This window comes from Phacochoerus africanus, chromosome 2 (genome assembly GCF_016906955.1).
Source record: "Phacochoerus africanus isolate WHEZ1 chromosome 2, ROS_Pafr_v1, whole genome shotgun sequence".
In the NCBI taxonomy this organism is placed as follows: Eukaryota; Metazoa; Chordata; class Mammalia; order Artiodactyla; family Suidae; genus Phacochoerus; species Phacochoerus africanus.
Genome location: NC_062545.1, coordinates 231,795,406 through 231,814,423, shown reverse-complemented (window position 1 = coordinate 231,814,423; position 19,018 = coordinate 231,795,406). Strand labels below are relative to the sequence as shown.

At 38.8% G+C, this 19,018-nt stretch overlaps 1 protein-coding gene across 4 annotated transcripts in view; it reads left to right on the top strand.

Moving 5' to 3' along the window:
• PRUNE2 (prune homolog 2 with BCH domain) overlaps positions 1 to 19,018 on the top strand; it is a 266,403-nt gene that overhangs the window by 73,228 nt on the left and 174,157 nt on the right. For all 4 annotated transcript variants that reach the window (XM_047767794.1, XM_047767792.1, XM_047767793.1 and 1 more), the window contains exons 5-6: positions 3,044 to 3,196; positions 6,417 to 6,511. In XM_047767794.1, the coding sequence (XP_047623750.1) occupies positions 3,044 to 3,196; positions 6,417 to 6,511 (248 nt within the window). The remainder of the gene's footprint in view (positions 1 to 3,043; positions 3,197 to 6,416; positions 6,512 to 19,018) is intronic.

Below are 19,018 nucleotides of genomic sequence, written 5' to 3'. Positions count from 1 at the left end.
AGGAACTCCTAAACTACTTTTTTGAATTTTACTTTTAAATATCTTATTTATAGATTCTAATTATCTTCTATAATTCTCCTGCTATGCTTTAAATTTGCCCTGGTTCTGTTTCCATTCTTTTTCTCAGGAGTTTTTTCCTGTGGAGTTTCCATTCATTCATTTATATTTCCTTTATGCTTGGTAACTTTTCATTGAATGCTGAATATTTTATATGCAAAATGTAGAGATGATGCCATAGATGAGGAAATTCTTTTGCTCTGAAGAGGGATTTACTTATGCAACTCAAAGGCAGTTAGAAGAGTGGCAGATAAAAATCTATTCTGTGTTTGAGCTTATTCAAATTAGGATTTCAGTCTTCATAAAGACTGGTCTATTTTTGCTTTACTCTTTTCTCATGGCAGGGCTCAGCAAATTTTTTTCTGCATAGGGTTACATAGTAAATATTTTATGTTTTTCAAGTCAGTGATCTCTGTTGCAGCCATGCAAGCCTGTCATTGAAGCACAAAAACATCCATGAAAAATATGTAAATTAATGTGTGTGCTTTTGTTCCAATAAAACTTTGTTTGTAAAAACAGGCAGTCAGATTTGCCTTGAAGACCATGGTTTTCCAATCTCTATCCCAGGATGTAGGGAAATTCTCTCTAGGGATCTCATCTCCAAACCTGGGCTGTTTAACTAAAAATCCTCTGTGGAGAGCTCTAAACTCCAATTTTTGTCTCCCTACTCCTGTGAAACCGCTTTTAGATCTGCTAATCTTCTCAGCTCATTGGCTACAATAAAAACGATCAAACACCCCGAGGGGAGAAAAGCAACACCAAATGTTGGGTTTACCTTTTTGCACTTATCTTCTCTCCAGCATCTTAGCCTCCCTAGGTAACTATCTGATGCCTTCACAGATTTAAAAAAAAAAAAAAAAATTATCTAGATTTTCTCCTTGTTCTGGGAACAAGTAGTCTAGCAAGCATGTGAAGGTCTTTTTTCGAAACATAGATTCACCATTGTCTTAACAAAGAGTGTAAAAATCATCCTTGTATTTGGGTTTTATGTCAGAAAATGTCAGACCAAAGGGTGTACTCAGAATCCAGTTGGCTACTCCCCACGCCACCTTTAAGTGGTTGTCTTGAGTTAGTCTTGAATTTGTCTTGAATCTGTTCAGTTCTCTTCATACTGACTGATCCTTACTTAGTTCTCTTCTAAAACAGATTTCTCATTCCCCGATTACGCCTTGTCTAATTCATTTCCTCATGGTAGCCAGAGTGAGTCCTGTAAAAAATAAATTTGTGCACGTAAACTCTTTAGTGACTCCCTATTTCCCTCGGAATATAAAAGACAAATTTTAAGATGGCTTGTGAGGCCCTTCATAACCTGAGTCCTGTTTCCTTCTCCAACCTAATCTTTGAAATTTTTTTCTTTAAAACTCTACTATCTAGTTCTCATTAATTTCTTTCCATTCCTTGAACCAGCCAAATCCTCTCCCACCTCTGTGCCTTTGCACATGATCTGCCTGCGTCCTGATCTCCCTTTTACCTTGTCTTTGCCTTAAGTCCCTCATTATCCTTCAAGTCTCAGCTTAGGTTAACTCTCTCTAGGAAACCTTTTCTGACTCCCAAATTCTTGCCTGGATTCAGAGTACTGTGTATTTCCCCAGGGATACTTATTATCCCCCTTATATTGAAATTGTATACATTTACTTATCTGTAGCCCCTGAACTTCTGTAAAATTCAAGGGGCAAGGGTAACTGTAATCCAGCCTTTAATAATTAGTATCTAGCACAGTGCCTGGCTCATAATAGGTGCTCAGTAGTTCTTTGCTGAAGGAATGAATGAGATGTTTTAAATTTACTTGGCATTAATCATTTTTCATTATGATGTTTATATTTATTGATTTTCAGTATAATCTTATAAGCTGGACAAGCAGTATTATGTCTCTTTTTTATGAAAGCAGTGTCATTTATGTTTTAAAATGGGCAAATGGGAACAGAAAGGCCAGATGACTTGCTTGGGGTTTTTCAGGATGTTTACTGGTGAATGTGTATCTATCTCTAGGTTCTGCAGGTCTTCAGGTAGATGTCAAGATTATGTACTTCAGTTTTCCCTCACTCACTACTTCATTTCTCCTTTCACATCGCCACCTCTTTCTTCATTTTCTCTCCCCTGTGATAATCATTCGTGCCACACTGAAAGCTAGAGAGATGGTGACATCTTGATTAATCAATTCAGTTTGAGGATTTTTAGAGAGTTTAATCATTCATCATTCAGCAAAACTTCCCTTTCCCCCATGACTCTATGTTATTCTAGGCTCAGGAAGCAGGGGAAGGGATGTGACAGGTAATCACCCCTCCCTTTCAAAGTGAGAAATTCCAGGAGTCTATGAGACATTGGTTGTTCATATTGTCAAATCACTTTGTAATTGAAACCTGTTGATTTAGACCTAGTTTATGAATCCTTGTAATTAGATAATAATAAATAACTTCAAAGCTGTGTGTGATGCCGGGAAACTTAACAATGGATTCCAGGTTCACCACCTTATCAGATTCCTTTGCAGCTGACAGACCATGAAATCATTTAATGGCTTTTAAAGGGAGGAAGTTTGTATGTGAAATCAGCAATATGATTAGTGGAAACAATCTTCTCTGTGATCTCCTGAAGGGATTATTAAAGGAAATATTACGTGACATTTAATATCTTTAAATGGCTTATTATTAACTTCCACTCCAAAATCATTTAAAAATATATTGATCACTTTTATGTATTTGTGTGGGTGGAGGAAAGAGATACATTTTGTCCCTTTATCTGTAGCTCTAACATAGAGTCTATCAGTTCGGTTGTTGAGATTAATACTCAGGGAATAATGAAGCAGAATAGACAGTGTCTGAATAGTTTTATAAAAAGCTACTTCTTTACTGTTATAATGGAGGTCTCTGGTCCAGGTAAGAATCTGGAAGTGGAAGCAGAGATTGAGAGGTCAGAAAACATTGACTTTCCTGGCCCCTGTCCTGGCTTGACTAGAAAGTTGAAGGGCTATTTTATTCCTGCCTTTCAGGTAGCATCCTTTTCAAGTGGATGGCCATGGAATCTAAGAAGATCTCAGAAAAGCAGGAGGAAATTCTTTCTACCCTGGAAGAAAAATTTCCTAGCTTGCCTCCAAGAGAAGACATCGTCAACATCTTGCAGGAGACCCAGTTCAGCGCTCAGGGTGAGTGACTCTGTCCCTCAGTTCTGTGACAGCTGCAGAGGAGGGGGGGTTTGTGGTGTGGAGTGTTGTCAGGCCCCAGAAGGTGAATTTGAATGCTCCTTCACTTTCTTCCCTGTCGTTGGTGCTCATGGAAGATTTTCAAGCACTTGTTGGCTCACCTGGAAGCAGTCAGTCTATACTGAGGGCTGTCCTCTGAGGCCTCTGTCTCTGGTTGTGTGGTTAATTCATGCATCTAATAGGCACCCCAGATGCATCATTACATCAAATCCCTGTGCCAAGAGAGTTCTATTTTGAGAATATGGCAGGAGCAATGTCAAGCACAACGGGACTTCGTAAATCAATTAATTTTAGGAAAAAATAAGAGAGAAGACATCTAAGCAGATAAAAGTGTTCTCTAAGTCTAGGCTTTGTCAAGAGAGTGGATTCCCTAGATCAATTGTTTTATAGTAATAATAGTAATAATAATAGCTATAGTTCATTGAGTGCCTAATATACACAAGATTCCAGTGGTATAAATGCATGGATTATTTTACTGAATTCTCATGACAACCTTGTCAGGTGAGATTATTATTCCTATTTTCCAGCTGAGAACAGTGAAGCACAGAAAAACATCTTTGCTTTCCGTCATCACACACACAGCTGGCAAGTGGCCAGGCCAGGACTTAAACACAGATAGTCTACCTTTAAGGTACAAAACTTTCTCCCTTAGCTCAGGATCCCCCAGGGGCAGAGCCTGAGGCAAAGCACTTTGGGGGGAGGTGATCCCTGGAAAACACTGCTGGGGCATGAAATGTTTTATCAAGCAAGTTAGCTTTGTGGGAAACCAAGCTTTCATTCCGGTAGGGAACCGTGGGACAGAGTGCAAAATTGCACTCCAGAGTTTTCTCACTTGAGAAATTTATTCATTGGTGCTCCAAGAGCTGATTGTTAATTTCTCGAGAATTTTGTGAGTGGGTTGATTGACGTTGGATTGGCAGGTTGAAATCAGCTGTGGTAGAAGGATCCTGACTGGTTTTGATGCCTCAGAAATTAACACTACAAATCAGGTTTTGTTATGAGCATACCTCTGGAATATTGAGGGCTACCCAGTCCCGGGGACAATTGATTTCCCCTAGCGTGGACTCTGGTGGCCAGAGAAGGCCTCAGGAAAGGAGGCACAGGTACAGTGGTTGAGTGATATTCCAGGACACACCACACTGGGAAGTCCGAGGGGATGTGGGTGGAGCACTGATGTGTCAGCCACACCTTCTGTTACAGATACACATCGTGGATGTACAGGGATGTATGGCCGCATGATGGTGTGCATTTGTCATTCATTTGCAAAACTAGACCAAACTTTTAATGCCATCGCATATTCTATAAAGCATTTTATGCGTAGTATGATAGATTGTGGCTTCTCAACCTTTGAGTTGAAAAGTGTTTTCCAGGCTATACTATAATGCACATAATCACATGGCTGAGCAGCTCACTTATGTAACTCCTCCACCCATCCTTGATCCTGAGTCAGGATCCTTTTGCAGTGGTTCCCTTTCAATGAATTGCTTTCTAAGTTGTCCTATTCTGTAAGGTCTCTACTCATCTAATACCCACTGTGATTTAATTTCATTTCTATTTCTGGTTTATTACTTTTCCAATGCTACTGAAGATAAGCTTTTTTAAAATAAATATTTTATCTGCCACATTGAGCCTGTAGTCATTCATTCTTTTCTTTTTTTGTCCATTTTTCCTCTTTATCATACCAATTTTTAAAGTCTTTTTGTACACATCTCTTCTCTTATCCTATATTTCTTTCTTTCTTCTTTTCTAACATTTTGCTTATAGAGTAGAAGCTTTTCTTGATCTGTTGAACATCTACTAATCCCTGGTGTGAATTATCTACTAAATACCAAAATTCTTTGGTCACTTCCCTTTTTTTCTTCATTTTCAACACGCAAATGTTTGTTTGTTATCATTGTATCTCTTTACATAATTTCTCTTTACATAAATTCTCTCACTCTGATAATGACTATTCTATTTAAAGATTTTGAAACTAGAGTATGTGTCATATATGTTGTTTCTTCCTGAGGAGGCATATTACGATATAATTGAATACATTCTTTGGAGATATTAAAAAAAGAAAAAAAAAGGTTTAGTACCTATCTGTTTCCCCATATTGCTGTGATTGGCAGTGTTCACGTTAAGTGGTTAAGTGGTCAACTCTGGTGTTTTAATGCATCTGGAAAGGAGATATGTGCTCTACTGGGTTTATAGGTCTTCTCAAGTGGTAAGACCTAAGTGGATAAAATAACCTAGAGTGAGAATTAAATATCAAGTCAGGCCTTCTCTGTGTTTTTCCATGATAGACTTTATTCAAGCACATTGATCAGCTGACTAAAACTATGCCGTTTTGGATAATTTATCAGTTCAGGATTATTCCTCCCATCACTTAAGGAATCCTATAGCTCCCGTTGTCAGAGCTTATTACAAAAGTGACCAACTTAACTGTGATAGTTTTATGGGTCATATTTATCAAGGGCATTTTGAGTAAAATTACAATTGAAAACATAAAAGGCTCTTCTCAAAGCAAATTTTGGCCGCCTTAAGTATTATTTGGTTATTAGCATGGTTATGCTAGTTTTTCTTCATTTACCCACCTCCTCCCCTTCCCTTCTCTGTTTTTGTCTACTGTGGGCTTCCAGAGCCTGACCTCTGAGTAATATTTAATCTTCTGGGCTCTGCTGAAGACTACTGGCTTCTGGATGGGTTTGGTCCATGGGAAGAGTTAGCCGCGTAAGGGGCACTGGAGTTAAAGGAGAGAAAAGAGAGAGGCCATCTCATTTCCTCCCTGTTCCGCTCCTGATTTGGTGCTAAGTTTCTGGCAGCTCCTCTTCTGCTGTTCCAGATCTCCATCTCCTTCCCCTGAACCTCTGCTAGTCTCTGGAGTCCTCACCATCTTATATTCGTTTATCTCAGTCCCACCCATATTTTTGTGAGTGTCCTGCCATTAAAGAATCTTCTTTTGCATCCTGAGGGGTGAATTCTGTTTCCTGTTGGGATCCTAGCTGATGCAGATCTTGTCACTAATGTGATTTTTGCCTTAATATGTGTGTGTTTATGATGGTTACAAGAGCTATGAGAGGGGAAATATTGACATTAACAGGGTAACTTCTTTAAATAATTCCTCAATATTACCAAAAATGTCCCCCAAGTATAACATACTGTTTTTCCCTCTCACCCACAGGTTTAAGTATTGAACAGACAATGCTGAAGGATCTCAAGGAACTTTCAGATGGAGAAATAAAAGTGGCCATCAGTACTGTGAACATGACCCTTGAGGTAAGGGTGGGAAAACTTTTGACAGATGACAGATTTTATACAATTACACTCTGAGCAACTGGAATACATTTCTCTCTATTGCATAAGTTAGTTTTAGTCTTTTGCTGTGAATGCTGCTTTGTGATATGTTTGACTAGGTTATTATTTGGTGCAAAAACACTATGCCAAACCAATGAAAAATGCCAAACCTGGATTACCAAGATGAGTGCCATTTCATTCACCTCAGTAAAACAAAACCTAAAACATAAGCACGTGTGTATACACATGTGTGTATGTATGTGTATGTATATAACCTGTTTAATAACAATGATTATGTATGTGATTAGATTCACTTCTTTTTTCTGTGCACCACCCTGCATTGTCCATGGAATTTTTCTAAGAAAACAAGTTGTCCTTTGGCTTTTGCAAGCTATTTGGATGCATATCATTTTGATAATCAATGGTGACAACTCAAGTATCAATAAGGCCCTCCTTCCAATTTGTTAAATGAATGATTCAGAGTGAATGCAGTTCTTGACCTTGTATATTTCCTCGGTAAATTGTCTTTTGTCTCCTTTGGGGGTTTTCAGTGACTTGTATGTTGATCCAAATTAACCTAACTAATGGGAATTATATTTTACAGAGGCACATTTGTGCTGTGCAGAAGTCTGAGTGTTTTTTTTACTCTTATATTGCCTTGATCAAGCTATCCACTTTTAATTAAGGCACTGAACTCTCAAGTTTGTGGAGATACAAATTTCCGTATAGGCATTTGTCTTTTAGATTTTTGGATTGTATGTTGCTGTTCTTTTTATTTCTCTCATGGTGAAGTGACCCTATCAATGTGTATATTTCTGGGTGTCCCTACCTCAGAAAACCCAAGAGCAAAACAGATGCTTTTTTTCTGGATTTCTTTGCAAAATCTGTTCCTAGTTGATTGGCATCATAGTTCAGCTTATAGGTCCATGTGAGTGCCAGGAGGCAGAGTGTTGTCACTAAAGACACTCACACTTTCTGAAGATATAGTGTCTCAGAGTTTACAGAGCACATTCTTGTTGCATGTAGAAACTCAACTGCTTCTATGGACTTTCAAATTGATAAATTTTCCCTGTAATTAGATGATGACTCAATACAAGAAATACATGCAATTTGGGATGTAGTAACTAGATAATCACCTTCAATTAGAAATCTGCTTTGTGTCTAGAAATCCAAGAAAGACATGGATCTTGCAAGGGTCAGTAGCTCTGAGAATCATTTCTCCCAGTTCAAGCCTTAGGGTTTTCTTTCTCTTTCTCCCCTCCCCTGTCTCCCTTCATTTAATGGCGTCTTATTAGGTTTTAAATGCCTTGTTTGGAATTCCTTTATAAATGAACATAGAGTATCTTGTAATTGCTTAGGGAACTGTCTGTAGTTAGCAAATTATTGTAAGGCGATTATTTAGACTTACTGTAGCTTTAATGTACCTTCACTTCTGTTATAGGGGCATACAAATGGCTTTGTCAGATATGTTAAACTGTAAATGTTTGTCAAGCTGAATCAGTGATAAAACGATCATCTTAATCATGACAGTAATTTACATAGAGGTCCAGTAATTAATCAGGCAGTTAAGTACATCTCTGGAAGAGCTGTATGATCTTCTGGGAGGAGGGAAAAGGACATTTATACATATAAAGAAGGGTGCACATATTAACTAGCTGAATGAGAGCTTTTCACTTGTGCATAATGGGGATATTAATGATGACAGAAGTGGAGAAGGAACTCTTTAGTAACATTGAGTATCTTCTTTGAAAGAGAAAATGTACATTATTTATTTAATCTTTTAGTTGGAAAAAATCCCCCAGCCAAGGGCAGAGTTTTGTTTTCTCCATAGATCATCCTATGATACAGTGGCATTTTCGCAATCTATTTATACTTGATTATATTTCAACCTTCCTTTCTCATTTCCATTTAAAAATAAAGACAGAATTCCCACTGTCTTATTTTGTGTGTTTTACAACATCTGTCTAATTGCCTTTTAAATCTAGATATATTCTAAAGAAATTTTCTTAGTTCCTCTAACTTTCTAACTCTCACTTGTCCTCCAAAGCATGGTTAAGACCTAGCTACTTCATGATAACTCTTAGAAATTCTCCATTTTCTATTACACTTGCAAAATTGAGCAATTTAGGACTTAAATATATACTATATCTTCCATTAATTTTGAACTTGTTTCAAATATTTTAAATTCATTGGGGATAAACATGGTCTTGTTGACTTCTATCTTCCTTTAATTTCCTGGCACAGGGCTGGGCACATAGTAAGTACTTGGTAAATAGAAATGCATAGTACATGTTGGTGTCTGCCATTTGTTCCTTTGCTATCTTATTTTTACTTCCTTTTAATTTGAAGTAAATCAGCGAGGAAAGAAAAGCTTTCTAACTGTGTATCCAAGGCAAGCTACTTTTCCTTCCAATCAGTTTCTACTGTGGCTGAAGGCTGAGATAAGATAAATAAAATATGGCCTACATATTTATGAGTAGAACTCTTGTCCAACTGTCCAAAAATGGAGTGGGTGACTTTATAAGATAGTTAGCTGTTGTCACTGGAAGGAATTAACTGGAAGTTCTGTGGGATGTTAGGGAAAGAAGGAAAGAGGATTCCTTACATTTTCAGTGACCCTTTGCAATGCTGCAATTCCACAGTTGTATGTGTCATGGCCTTTATTTGCCTGATGACCCAGTTAATTTTCTTGGGAACTACTGAGAAAATGAGAAGAATTTGTCTCCTTGCAGCATACACAGCATGTTCTTTGGAGGGAACCACTGGTTTGGGAGGCAGAAACCACTGCCTTTGACAGATGGGTTAACTCTAGCCCTCTATGTTATAATGAGGAAGCTATGAAACCTTTTGTTTCTCATTTTTATTGTAGTAGATTTCACAAATGATAGTTGTTCTAATTAAGGTTTATATAGATTGTTGAAAGATCTACCATCAAAAGTGAATAATTTTAATAATACTGAGTTTCAGTTCTTTGTTCAGTATATGAGGTCAGAATGAACATGACTTTGAAAAGCAGTGGGTAAAAAATGGAGCTCATCAGAAGCAAGGCCAGAGGGCTAGTTCTTGCAAAAGGGACTTGGAAGCTAGGACCATGAAAAAGACACCACAGTCCCATTTCACATGGCTTCTGGTTCATTCCGAGTCTGAACATAGCACACATCCTAGGGGGCATACACACCGTGTGTTGGAATCCACTTCATTTTTGTTGTACCCTTTATCATTGTTTGCCAATTTCCTGGCACAGGGCTGAGGACATAGTAAGTACCTGGTAAATACAAATACTTAGTACCTGTTTGTATCTGCCATTGGTTCTTCAGAAAAGAGACACAGGTGATTTTGATTTTGTTCTGATCCTTCATTTTAGTGGTGGAAGCAGTAGTGAGAAGCAAAAGTTGCCAAAATCAAAATTTGTGTTAAAAATTTTTAAATAACAAAGACTTCGGGGAAAGAAGAAGAGAATTTATGGATGTTAAAGGACATGTTTAACTGGAGCAAACTTTGCCTTTGCTTTTGCCAACAGAATGACATGGTGATTATACATCCTGGGCCCACTTTACTTCTAGCAAAGCAGTAAATCAAGATGTTAAGAGAAAGGGACACATCTTTCCATTCCAATAAGGCACCACTGAAGCAAATGAGATTGCTCATGGCAGTACGATATGAACAGTTCCCTTGCCAGCACCTGGTATTATTATGTCTTCTCTAAGCATCTCCCAAAAGGCTATGAGTCATTAGCATCTCTCCTCAGGAAGAACAATAACCAGGCACTTACTTGATCCATTTTGTTATAACCAATCACATTCTGATTTATTCCTGCATATGTACAGTATCCATTTGTTGCCATAACAAAGCACCACAAACTGTGATTTAAACCACAGAAATTTATTGTGTCATAGTGTGGAAGTGAGGAGTCTGAGATCTGGGGTTGGCAGGATAGCTTCCTTCTAAAGGCTGAGAGAGAATCAGCCGTGCCCCTGTCCTCACTTCTAGTGGTTTGATGGCAATCTTTGGCATTCCTTGGTTTGTAGAAACATCACCTTGGTCTCTGCCTTTGTTTTCACATTCTCTTCCCTCTATGCATGTCTCCAGAGTTTTCCTTTATTTACAGATACTAGTCATATCGGTTTAGGGTCCACCCGAATGACTTTATCTTAACTATTCCATTTAGTTAAATACACACACACACACACACACACACACATAATATCTGCAATGACCCTATTTCCGAATAAGGTCACATTCTGAGGTGTTGAAAGTTAGGAATTCAACATTTGAGAGGGGACACAATTCAACCCATAACATACTATTCATGAAAGTGGTCATTTTCCAGACAATTTAGAAGCATGAAACTTAAAAGACTGTATGAATGGACCTGTTACCTACTAAGCACATTTCATCTGTCACTTCCATATGTTTTTATTTTAAATCAGTTTCCTTTAAATGAGGAACAGTGGAGATTTTCAGCTCTTGAAATTTTGTCTCCTTTGTTCAGAGCTGGCATCCAAGGGAATAGCTTGAGCCTGTTTTCTCTCCAGGGTCCCCTCATGACCAGACATTCTGCTATTTGAAACCTGGAATAGAACTCAAGGGATGCAGTCTGATAAAGTGACTCAGAACGCTGACTCACTCTGCCCTGCGCAGAGATTACCAGCCAAGCTGCACCTTGGAACACTGCAGAGGGAAAAATACCAACAGTGGCCCTTAGTGTTTAGCGCACAGACCAGAATGAATTCCCAAGATCACTGTTAAACTCCTCAGTAACGAAAGTGAACACTTACTTAGACTGCAGTCGAAGCATCTTTGAACCATTGTAGTGGGTGGTTTAAAGCCAGTCTGAAACCCAGTTGACCCATTTTAAGCATCAAATATGATTTTTTCATGCGTTTGAGCTCGGAGATTTTTGGAGTTCAAGATGAAGTTACCTCCAGAGTATTTGCCTACCTTATTTTGTCATAAAATTGCATGGCAATATTTGGAGAAGTACGGTAGTTTTGATTAATGTATTTTTCAAAATGCCAGTCATTTATGCCAGAGGTGAATTGTCAGAGCCATTTGGCCAATGAATGGAACTATGCAACCCCTGCCTCTATTTCCTTTTCGGTCCATGGCTTCCAACTCCTGCTTGCTAAGAAGTTAACATTTGATGATGAGCCCTCATGTGTACCAGGGAGTAGAGGAAGAATTTTCGAGCATTATCTTACTGAATCCTCCCAGCAACCCCATGAGGTAGATGTGCTGTGATTACCCCTGTATTGGTTAAGGTACCTCTAACAGCAGAAACAGATACACCCCAAATCGCAAAGACACAACACACATGTTGTTCATTTTTTGCTCACCCAGCAATCCAGTTTAGCATTCCTGGTTGGGTGGCCAGAGGAGATTCAGAAACCATCTTTAACACATGGCTCCCAAGATTGCCTGGGACATATTCATCCTATTTCTCAAGATAGAGAAGAGCCAAAGATGGGAGGTTTTATGGATTTTCTTGGAGTGTGACATCTGTCACTTCTGCTCACATGTCACTGGCCCAATCACATGGTTATATCTAACTGCAGGAAGGCTGAGAGATGTAGTCTAGTTGTGTGCCCAAGAAGAACAAGTCTCTGCTATAATCTCCATCATAGAGGTGAGGAAATTGGAATCTAGAAAGGCGAAATCATTTGGCTAATGTAGAGCTGGGACCAGAATCAGGGTCTGTCCTGCCCACGCACTATGTTCACTACTTGGGATGTGACACCCACTCTGGGTTCACTAGTAAGTCATTAGGTGTCTACCTGATCTCCAGATGTCAGACAGGTAGATATGCATCCTTAGGTGATTCTTGGTTGGAACTCACATTTTCCCTCCTCTTGGTACCAAGCCTCTTCCTTTTTATGTTCCTATCTTGGCTTCTTTTAAAAATCATTTTAATTTCTGATCTGTAAACACCATATAACTTCTACACATCCATAGTAAATATAATTATTTACCCTTATAGGAGATTTAGAAAAGCCAAATAGATTAAAAAATAATAAGAAAAAAGATTATGAGGTGAGGGCTAGGACACACCATGTAGGAAGGAAGGAATTCTGATGGTTTTTCTCTACTTGCCTCTAGAATTCAAGGACATGGGTATTCTGGTTTGCTTTGTTATGATACAACTTTTTCAAATCTGTGTTCAAAATAGAGAGCAGCCCAATCAGTGAAAAATTGTACATAGATTTTTTTTTTTTTATGGAAAGGAAACTATCACTTTGAGCACTCTGGTAACTAATAAAAACAATATTCTGAGTAGTTAAGATGTTATGAGTTCTCAGTTTATACCTGGCTGGAGAGTCCAAAGGAGTTGAAAGCAAAAGACAAACACAGGTGAGTTTCATTGTGTGAATTTAATAATCATCTGAAATGTGAATTACAATTTGAAACTAATTTAGAGCTAATAAAATTCATAGTTTCTTGAGAACAGCGGCAGAATGGAGAAGTGAACCCTGAAATCAGAGACATACTCTTGCATTCCTGCTCTGAGCACTGAGCAGTTCTTGGTAATGAGACATAACTGAAATGTGGGAATTGAAAATACCTATTTAAAGAATGGTTCATCATATCTGCTGTAACAGAACTTTGTCTTTGAAAAAAAATGTACTGAACAGCTGAAGCTTGTAATACTTAGAATCCTTACAGTTTGTAGGAAGTAGCTCCTTCTGCAGATGACCAAAAGTATTTCAAGATACAAGGTAGGAGTTCCTGTTGTGGCTCAGTGGTTAACGAATCCGACTAGGAACCATGAGGTTGAGGATTCAATCCCTGGCCTTGCTCAGCAGGTTAAGGATCCTGCATTGCTGTAAGCTGTGATGTAGATTGCAGATGTGGCTCGGATCCCGCATTGCCTTGGCTCTGGCTTAGGCCAGCGGCTACAGCTCTGATTAGACCCCTAGCCTGGGAACCTCCAAACGCCACGAGTACAGCCCTAGAAAAGACAAAAAAAAAAAAAGATACAAGATAAAGTCTGCAAAACTGGCCTATCTAGAAATACCTTATAATGAAATTCCTGTTTTGTTGTCTACAACTAAACTAAAGTTGAAAGCAACTTGATGTTTTTGTTGTTTTTACCCATTGGCCAGTTTCAAATGGATTTAAGTGATTCACGAACTTGGCCTATCTAGTCATACTTCTCTATATTTATTTCCCTCAATGGTCCAAAATACCTCAATATTCAGTGTTTAAAGATCATAAAGTTACTTATTACACACTGTGCTTTCTTTGCTATGGGGTGGTACCCTGAATCTTTCTCCTTCTGCCTTGAAATGCTGAAGAAATGTATGCAAACGGAGGAGGTAGAAAAGGAGGGGCTTGGAGAATACAGAGCCTACCCCAGGCATAAACTCTCCTTGGGACCCTGAAAGCCCCTCTTACTTCCCGGGGCAACTGTGCAGTAAAAAGGTGAAAATGAGAAGAGATGCTGTGAGGACACAGCCTCATCAAGGGACTATGGGAATTTCAGGGAAGTTGGCCTCAAAAGTGGCTATTGGGTTTGGTGCAGAAAGGAAGAAAGCTGTGGGAGGAGTTGCATGCCACTCCAGGAAGCCCAGATGGGTTGATGCTGGTGAATGAACAGGGTAGCGTCTGTATCCCATTTGATGGTATTTTACTTCCGGGATCTCTGGTGGACAGCAGATATGGATGTGTCTTTTCCACAACCATTTTCTCTTCTTATTACACCCCTACCGGGCACCAAGGACATGGACTAAGACAGGGTTTCAATACCCCAACCTAGAATTATGGAGGTCATGATACATTGGGTCCAATTGGCTCCCCACCGTCTTCTCAAAATAAAATAGTGTTCCAGGAGTTCCTTCCGATGGTGGCGCAGCAGAAATGAATCCAGCTAGGAACCATGAGATTGTGTGTTTGATCCCTGGCTTCGCTCAGTAGGTTCAGGATCCATCATTGCTGTGAGCTGTGGGGTAGGTCACAGACTTGGCTCAGATCTGGTGTTGCTGGGGCTGTGGTGTAGGTCAGCAGCTGTAGCTCCAGTTGGATCCCTAGCCTGGGAACCTCCATATGCCGGGGGTGTGGCCCTCAAAACAAACAAACAAAGACCAGTGTTCCAGTTATCTACTGCTCTGTAGCAAGCCATTCCCAGAACCTAGTAATGTAAAACAAGATGTTATAATTATTTGATCATTTTTGGCCACCCTGTGCCCTGTGGAACTCCTAGGCCGGGGATCAGAGCCACAGTTGCAACCTCAACCATGGCTATGGCAACGCCAGATCCCTAACCCACTATGCTGGGCTGGAGATCAAACCCCCGTCCCAGCGGCTCCCAAGACACCACCAATCCTGTTGTGCTATGGTGGGAGCTCCAGATATTATTATCTCTCATAGTTCTATGGAGTTTTGGTATTCAGATAGGCAGTTTGGCTCAGAGTTTCTCATACGGTTGCAGCCAGACGGTAGTCACCTGTGAGCTCAGTTGGGACTGTCACCTGGCATGGGCTTCTCACAGCCTGACACTTAGATTTGAAGAGACAGAGCCACAAGAGCAAGCTTTCTAAGATTCAGGTGCTGCAGTTCTTGTGACCAAATTTCAAACGTCTCAGAATATCACTTCCATCTCATTTTATTGTTCATGCAACTCCCTAAGGCCAGTCTAGATCAGTGATAAAATAGAATTGGCAGTGGTGTGCTGGTAAATGTTTAACAATGGGCTCCCTGAAGGAAAAGAAAATCCACACATATTACTGATATACAGGATATATAGTACACAATTTAAAAATGATGTTCTCTTTATCGTAAACTATGCAATCAATTGATTCTTAGAGAATGAGTTAGTTTTAATGTAACTCTTGCATTGTGATTGATGACTGAGAAGAGTTCCAACAAGAATGTAGTTGATATTTTTGTTTTCTTTAACAAGAGAGTGAAACAATGAAGGCGTTACCTGTTTGTCAATGACATAAATGACTTCTTTGCTGACGTAAAGAGTAGTTTTCAAATACTAGAGCATATCTTCAGAGTTTTGTTTTTGTTTTTTATTTTTGTACTATTCCCAGTGTGATGGCTAGTAACACAATCCACTTTTAAGTTTAGCCTGCTTAGTTAACTTTTTCTCCATTTTTTTCTTAAGGCAAGGTAGTTAATTTTTTCCTAGGTTTTCTGGTCCAAGAGGCAAAATTGAGGATTTTATGTGGGAACTTATATAATAATTGAAAAGTGTTTAGCTCACTGGCCATACAGAAGCAGGCAGTGGGCTGAATCTGCCTTGTGGGCCATACCCTGCTCTAGAAGATCAATAAAGCAAGCTTTAATTTGTAGCATTTGCCAATTTTCATAGTGTAAATACTCTTACCATTGCCAATTTCAAGGTATCCTATGATATTATCAAACGGGGTTAGGAATAGTTGTTGATACTGTATTATACAATCGAAACTTGCTAAGAGAGCAGATTTTAAGCATTATCACACAAAAAAAGAAAAAAGTCATCATCATGTTTTACACTTTTATTATATTACAAATTTATTTATTTAAAAAAAAATAGAGGGGGAAGATATACACAGAAGGATACCATTAAATAGCATTTCCACCAGACAGATGCAGTGGATATGTATAACCTCAAAAACATAGATAATGTAGTAAAATCATTAGGAAGTGATGAGTTTTGAGAGTATATGACTTGTTTTTTATGTGATTTATTTAACATGTAATCTAATTTTTATAATGGCTCTGTTTAATTTGTAACTGATGGGTTTGTGAATTTCCTGAAATTTTTACAATCTTCTCTTACAATCAACCTGTACGAGCCAGCACCAGCATGTCCCTGGGGAGTAGACCCCACTCCTTGATGTGAGGAGGAGCACGCACATATATGGGGAAAAGAAACTGAAGGTGCCAATCTTTGGAGACTATTTACTAAAAGAAGCAAAAGAAGCAAAGAAGAGGGTTGCTTTTGATATATGAGGCTATGGATTAAGTCTTAGACTTTCTTCTATGAATCAAGGCAAAGTAGAATCTTAAGGAGTTCCCTTCATGGTTCAGTGGTTAATGAACCCGACTAGAATCTGTGAGGATGCAGGTTTGATCCCTGGCCTCACTCAGTGAATTAAGGATCCAGTGTTGCTGTGAGCTGTAGTGTAGGTTGGCAGCTGTAGCTCCGATTTGACCTCTGGCCTGGGAACCTCCATATGCTGAGGGCGTGACCCTAAGAAAAGGGGAAAAGGAAGTAACATCTTAATTTATGATTCCTGATTTACTTATCTGCTTTCATGCACTTTGGTCAATGGTGTCATATTTTTGCCAATTAATAATTTTGGCTTAGATCAAGAGTGGGGAGGGCCATGCTGCAGCTAGAGATAACAGGTCACGTGTGCAGTACTGAATAACATCTGATAATTAGTCTTTAGGGTCTTTCTGAATATTTGGACAAAAACACCACAGCTACCCCTGCCTCTACTTATCAGTCGCATGCATGCTGGGGACTCAGACTCTTGTCCTGGAAGCTTATTTTCCCCACTCCCTGCCCTCTTCTCTTCAGCTAGCAATGCAGCTTGTGCTCTGTAGTAACACATCCAGGACTGTCTCCACTTCCTTCTGTGCTTCACCGTCATGGGCTGTACTAGGGAGATCTGATAACATTCTTTGGAACACACATAGTGAGATCTGATAACACTCTTTGGAACCCATTTTTAATTTTTTTTAAAATCACTTCATGTCTTTCCTTTGTGTCATATAGCTTTCCCTTTTCCTTATGTCCACTTGCTCTTTTTCAGAAACCTTATTCCATTCTTCTCTGCCACTTCAATTCTGCCTGGGGATTACCATGCTTTCAGTAATTCCATAATGCATATTTGTCATTTAAAAGCCAATAAAAAGTCTTTTTGCATGTCACCAAAATGTCTAAGGCTCTCCATTTAGGTGTGGTATTTCTGGCCGCTCTGTCCCCTTATTTAGGGACCTCTCTTGTAAATTCATAATCATCTTTGGGGAAATGAGCATACTATCAGAAGGCATTTTGAATAAATTCATGTATCACTACAATTTATATAAGTAAAAATTGTGCATTTCTAGACCTTCAAAAGTAATAAGCTGGCAATTCTGTTTTACTGAAATCCTTCAGTAGGAGAGGTAAGTTGACCCTTTCTTTGTGAAGTATCACTGCCCGCCTGTATGAGAAATGAGCTCCATGATAATAGAATTCAGCACCTCTCTTATTATGGTCCTTTATTTGAAAAACTAATAGGTAGGTTTTGGTTCTAGTCACTTTAATCATCCCATAAAATGACAAAGAAACCAGAAAACAGCCTATTAAGTTAATTCATTCTCAACTTCAGCACTGTTGGGGGAATTAAGAAATAGCATTTTGTAAAATATATCTGTAACAATTTGAACTTTCTTCCTAGCACAATATCTAATTCTCTTCTGCCTCTTTCTTTATGAGAAGGGAACCCCTCAGGACACAGTGATATGCTAGGATGACTGCTCGTTCACTTTGTAAATACATTTTCAAAGTGTACTATAATGTCATTTTGATGGTTTAATTTCTGGAAAGATTTGGCTAATTACATTTTTAGGAACATACTCAGACCAGTTTTAGCTGCCTGGTGTTACTTTTAATAGCCACTGTTGCTTACCTTTTCTCTTGTTTATTTTTTTTCTCTCTCTCTCTTTCCTGCTTTCAGAGTTAGTTATTTAGCTGATTTGGAAACCTGACCTTGGTTTAAATTAGTTTGTCTGTAACATTCCTGTGAATCCTATGCAATATTTTAATGATATAGTTACTACATTGTATCAACTTGTCATAGAAAACCTGGCTGTGAAACTAAAGGAAAATTGTTCCCTTTTCTTGTGACAGAAGAAATATGTACAAAAGACAAATGGTGAAGTGAGATTGTGGTAACAGGTCCCTTTCCATCCACTCAGGTAAAGACTGAATCGGTTCCCTAGTAACGAGGACTCTTTTTAATACACACTGAGGTGAAAATAAAAATTTATACAAAATATCCAGTGGCAATTTTGAGAAATAAGAATACTCAAACAAAAGAATAATTTAGGATGTTGTCCAGAATAGACATCTTGTTCCTTAATGATCAAGGAAGAGTGATTGCTAAGGTTGGCTGTGCAGTCTGTGGGAAAAGAGTGGGTTATGGTAGGTTGGTGGTGTCACCTAGTGGTAGAAAAGGGAAAATAAATAAATTACTAGAACTCCTGTTTAATTTATTATTGCCTTCTTCTTTTTTTTTTTTTTTTTTTTTTAATTTTAGGGCCATATCCATGGCATATGGAGGTTCCCAGGCTGGGGTCCAATCAGAGCTGTAGCTTCTGGCCTACAACACAGCCACAACAATGCCAGATCTGAGCTGCATCTGAGACCTACACCACTAGCTCATGGCAGCACTGGATCCTCAACCCACTGAGCAAGGCCAGGGATCAAACCTGCATCCTTATGGATACTAGTCAGATTCGTTTCCACTAAGCCACAATGGGAACTCCTATTATTGCCTTCTTTTATTCCTT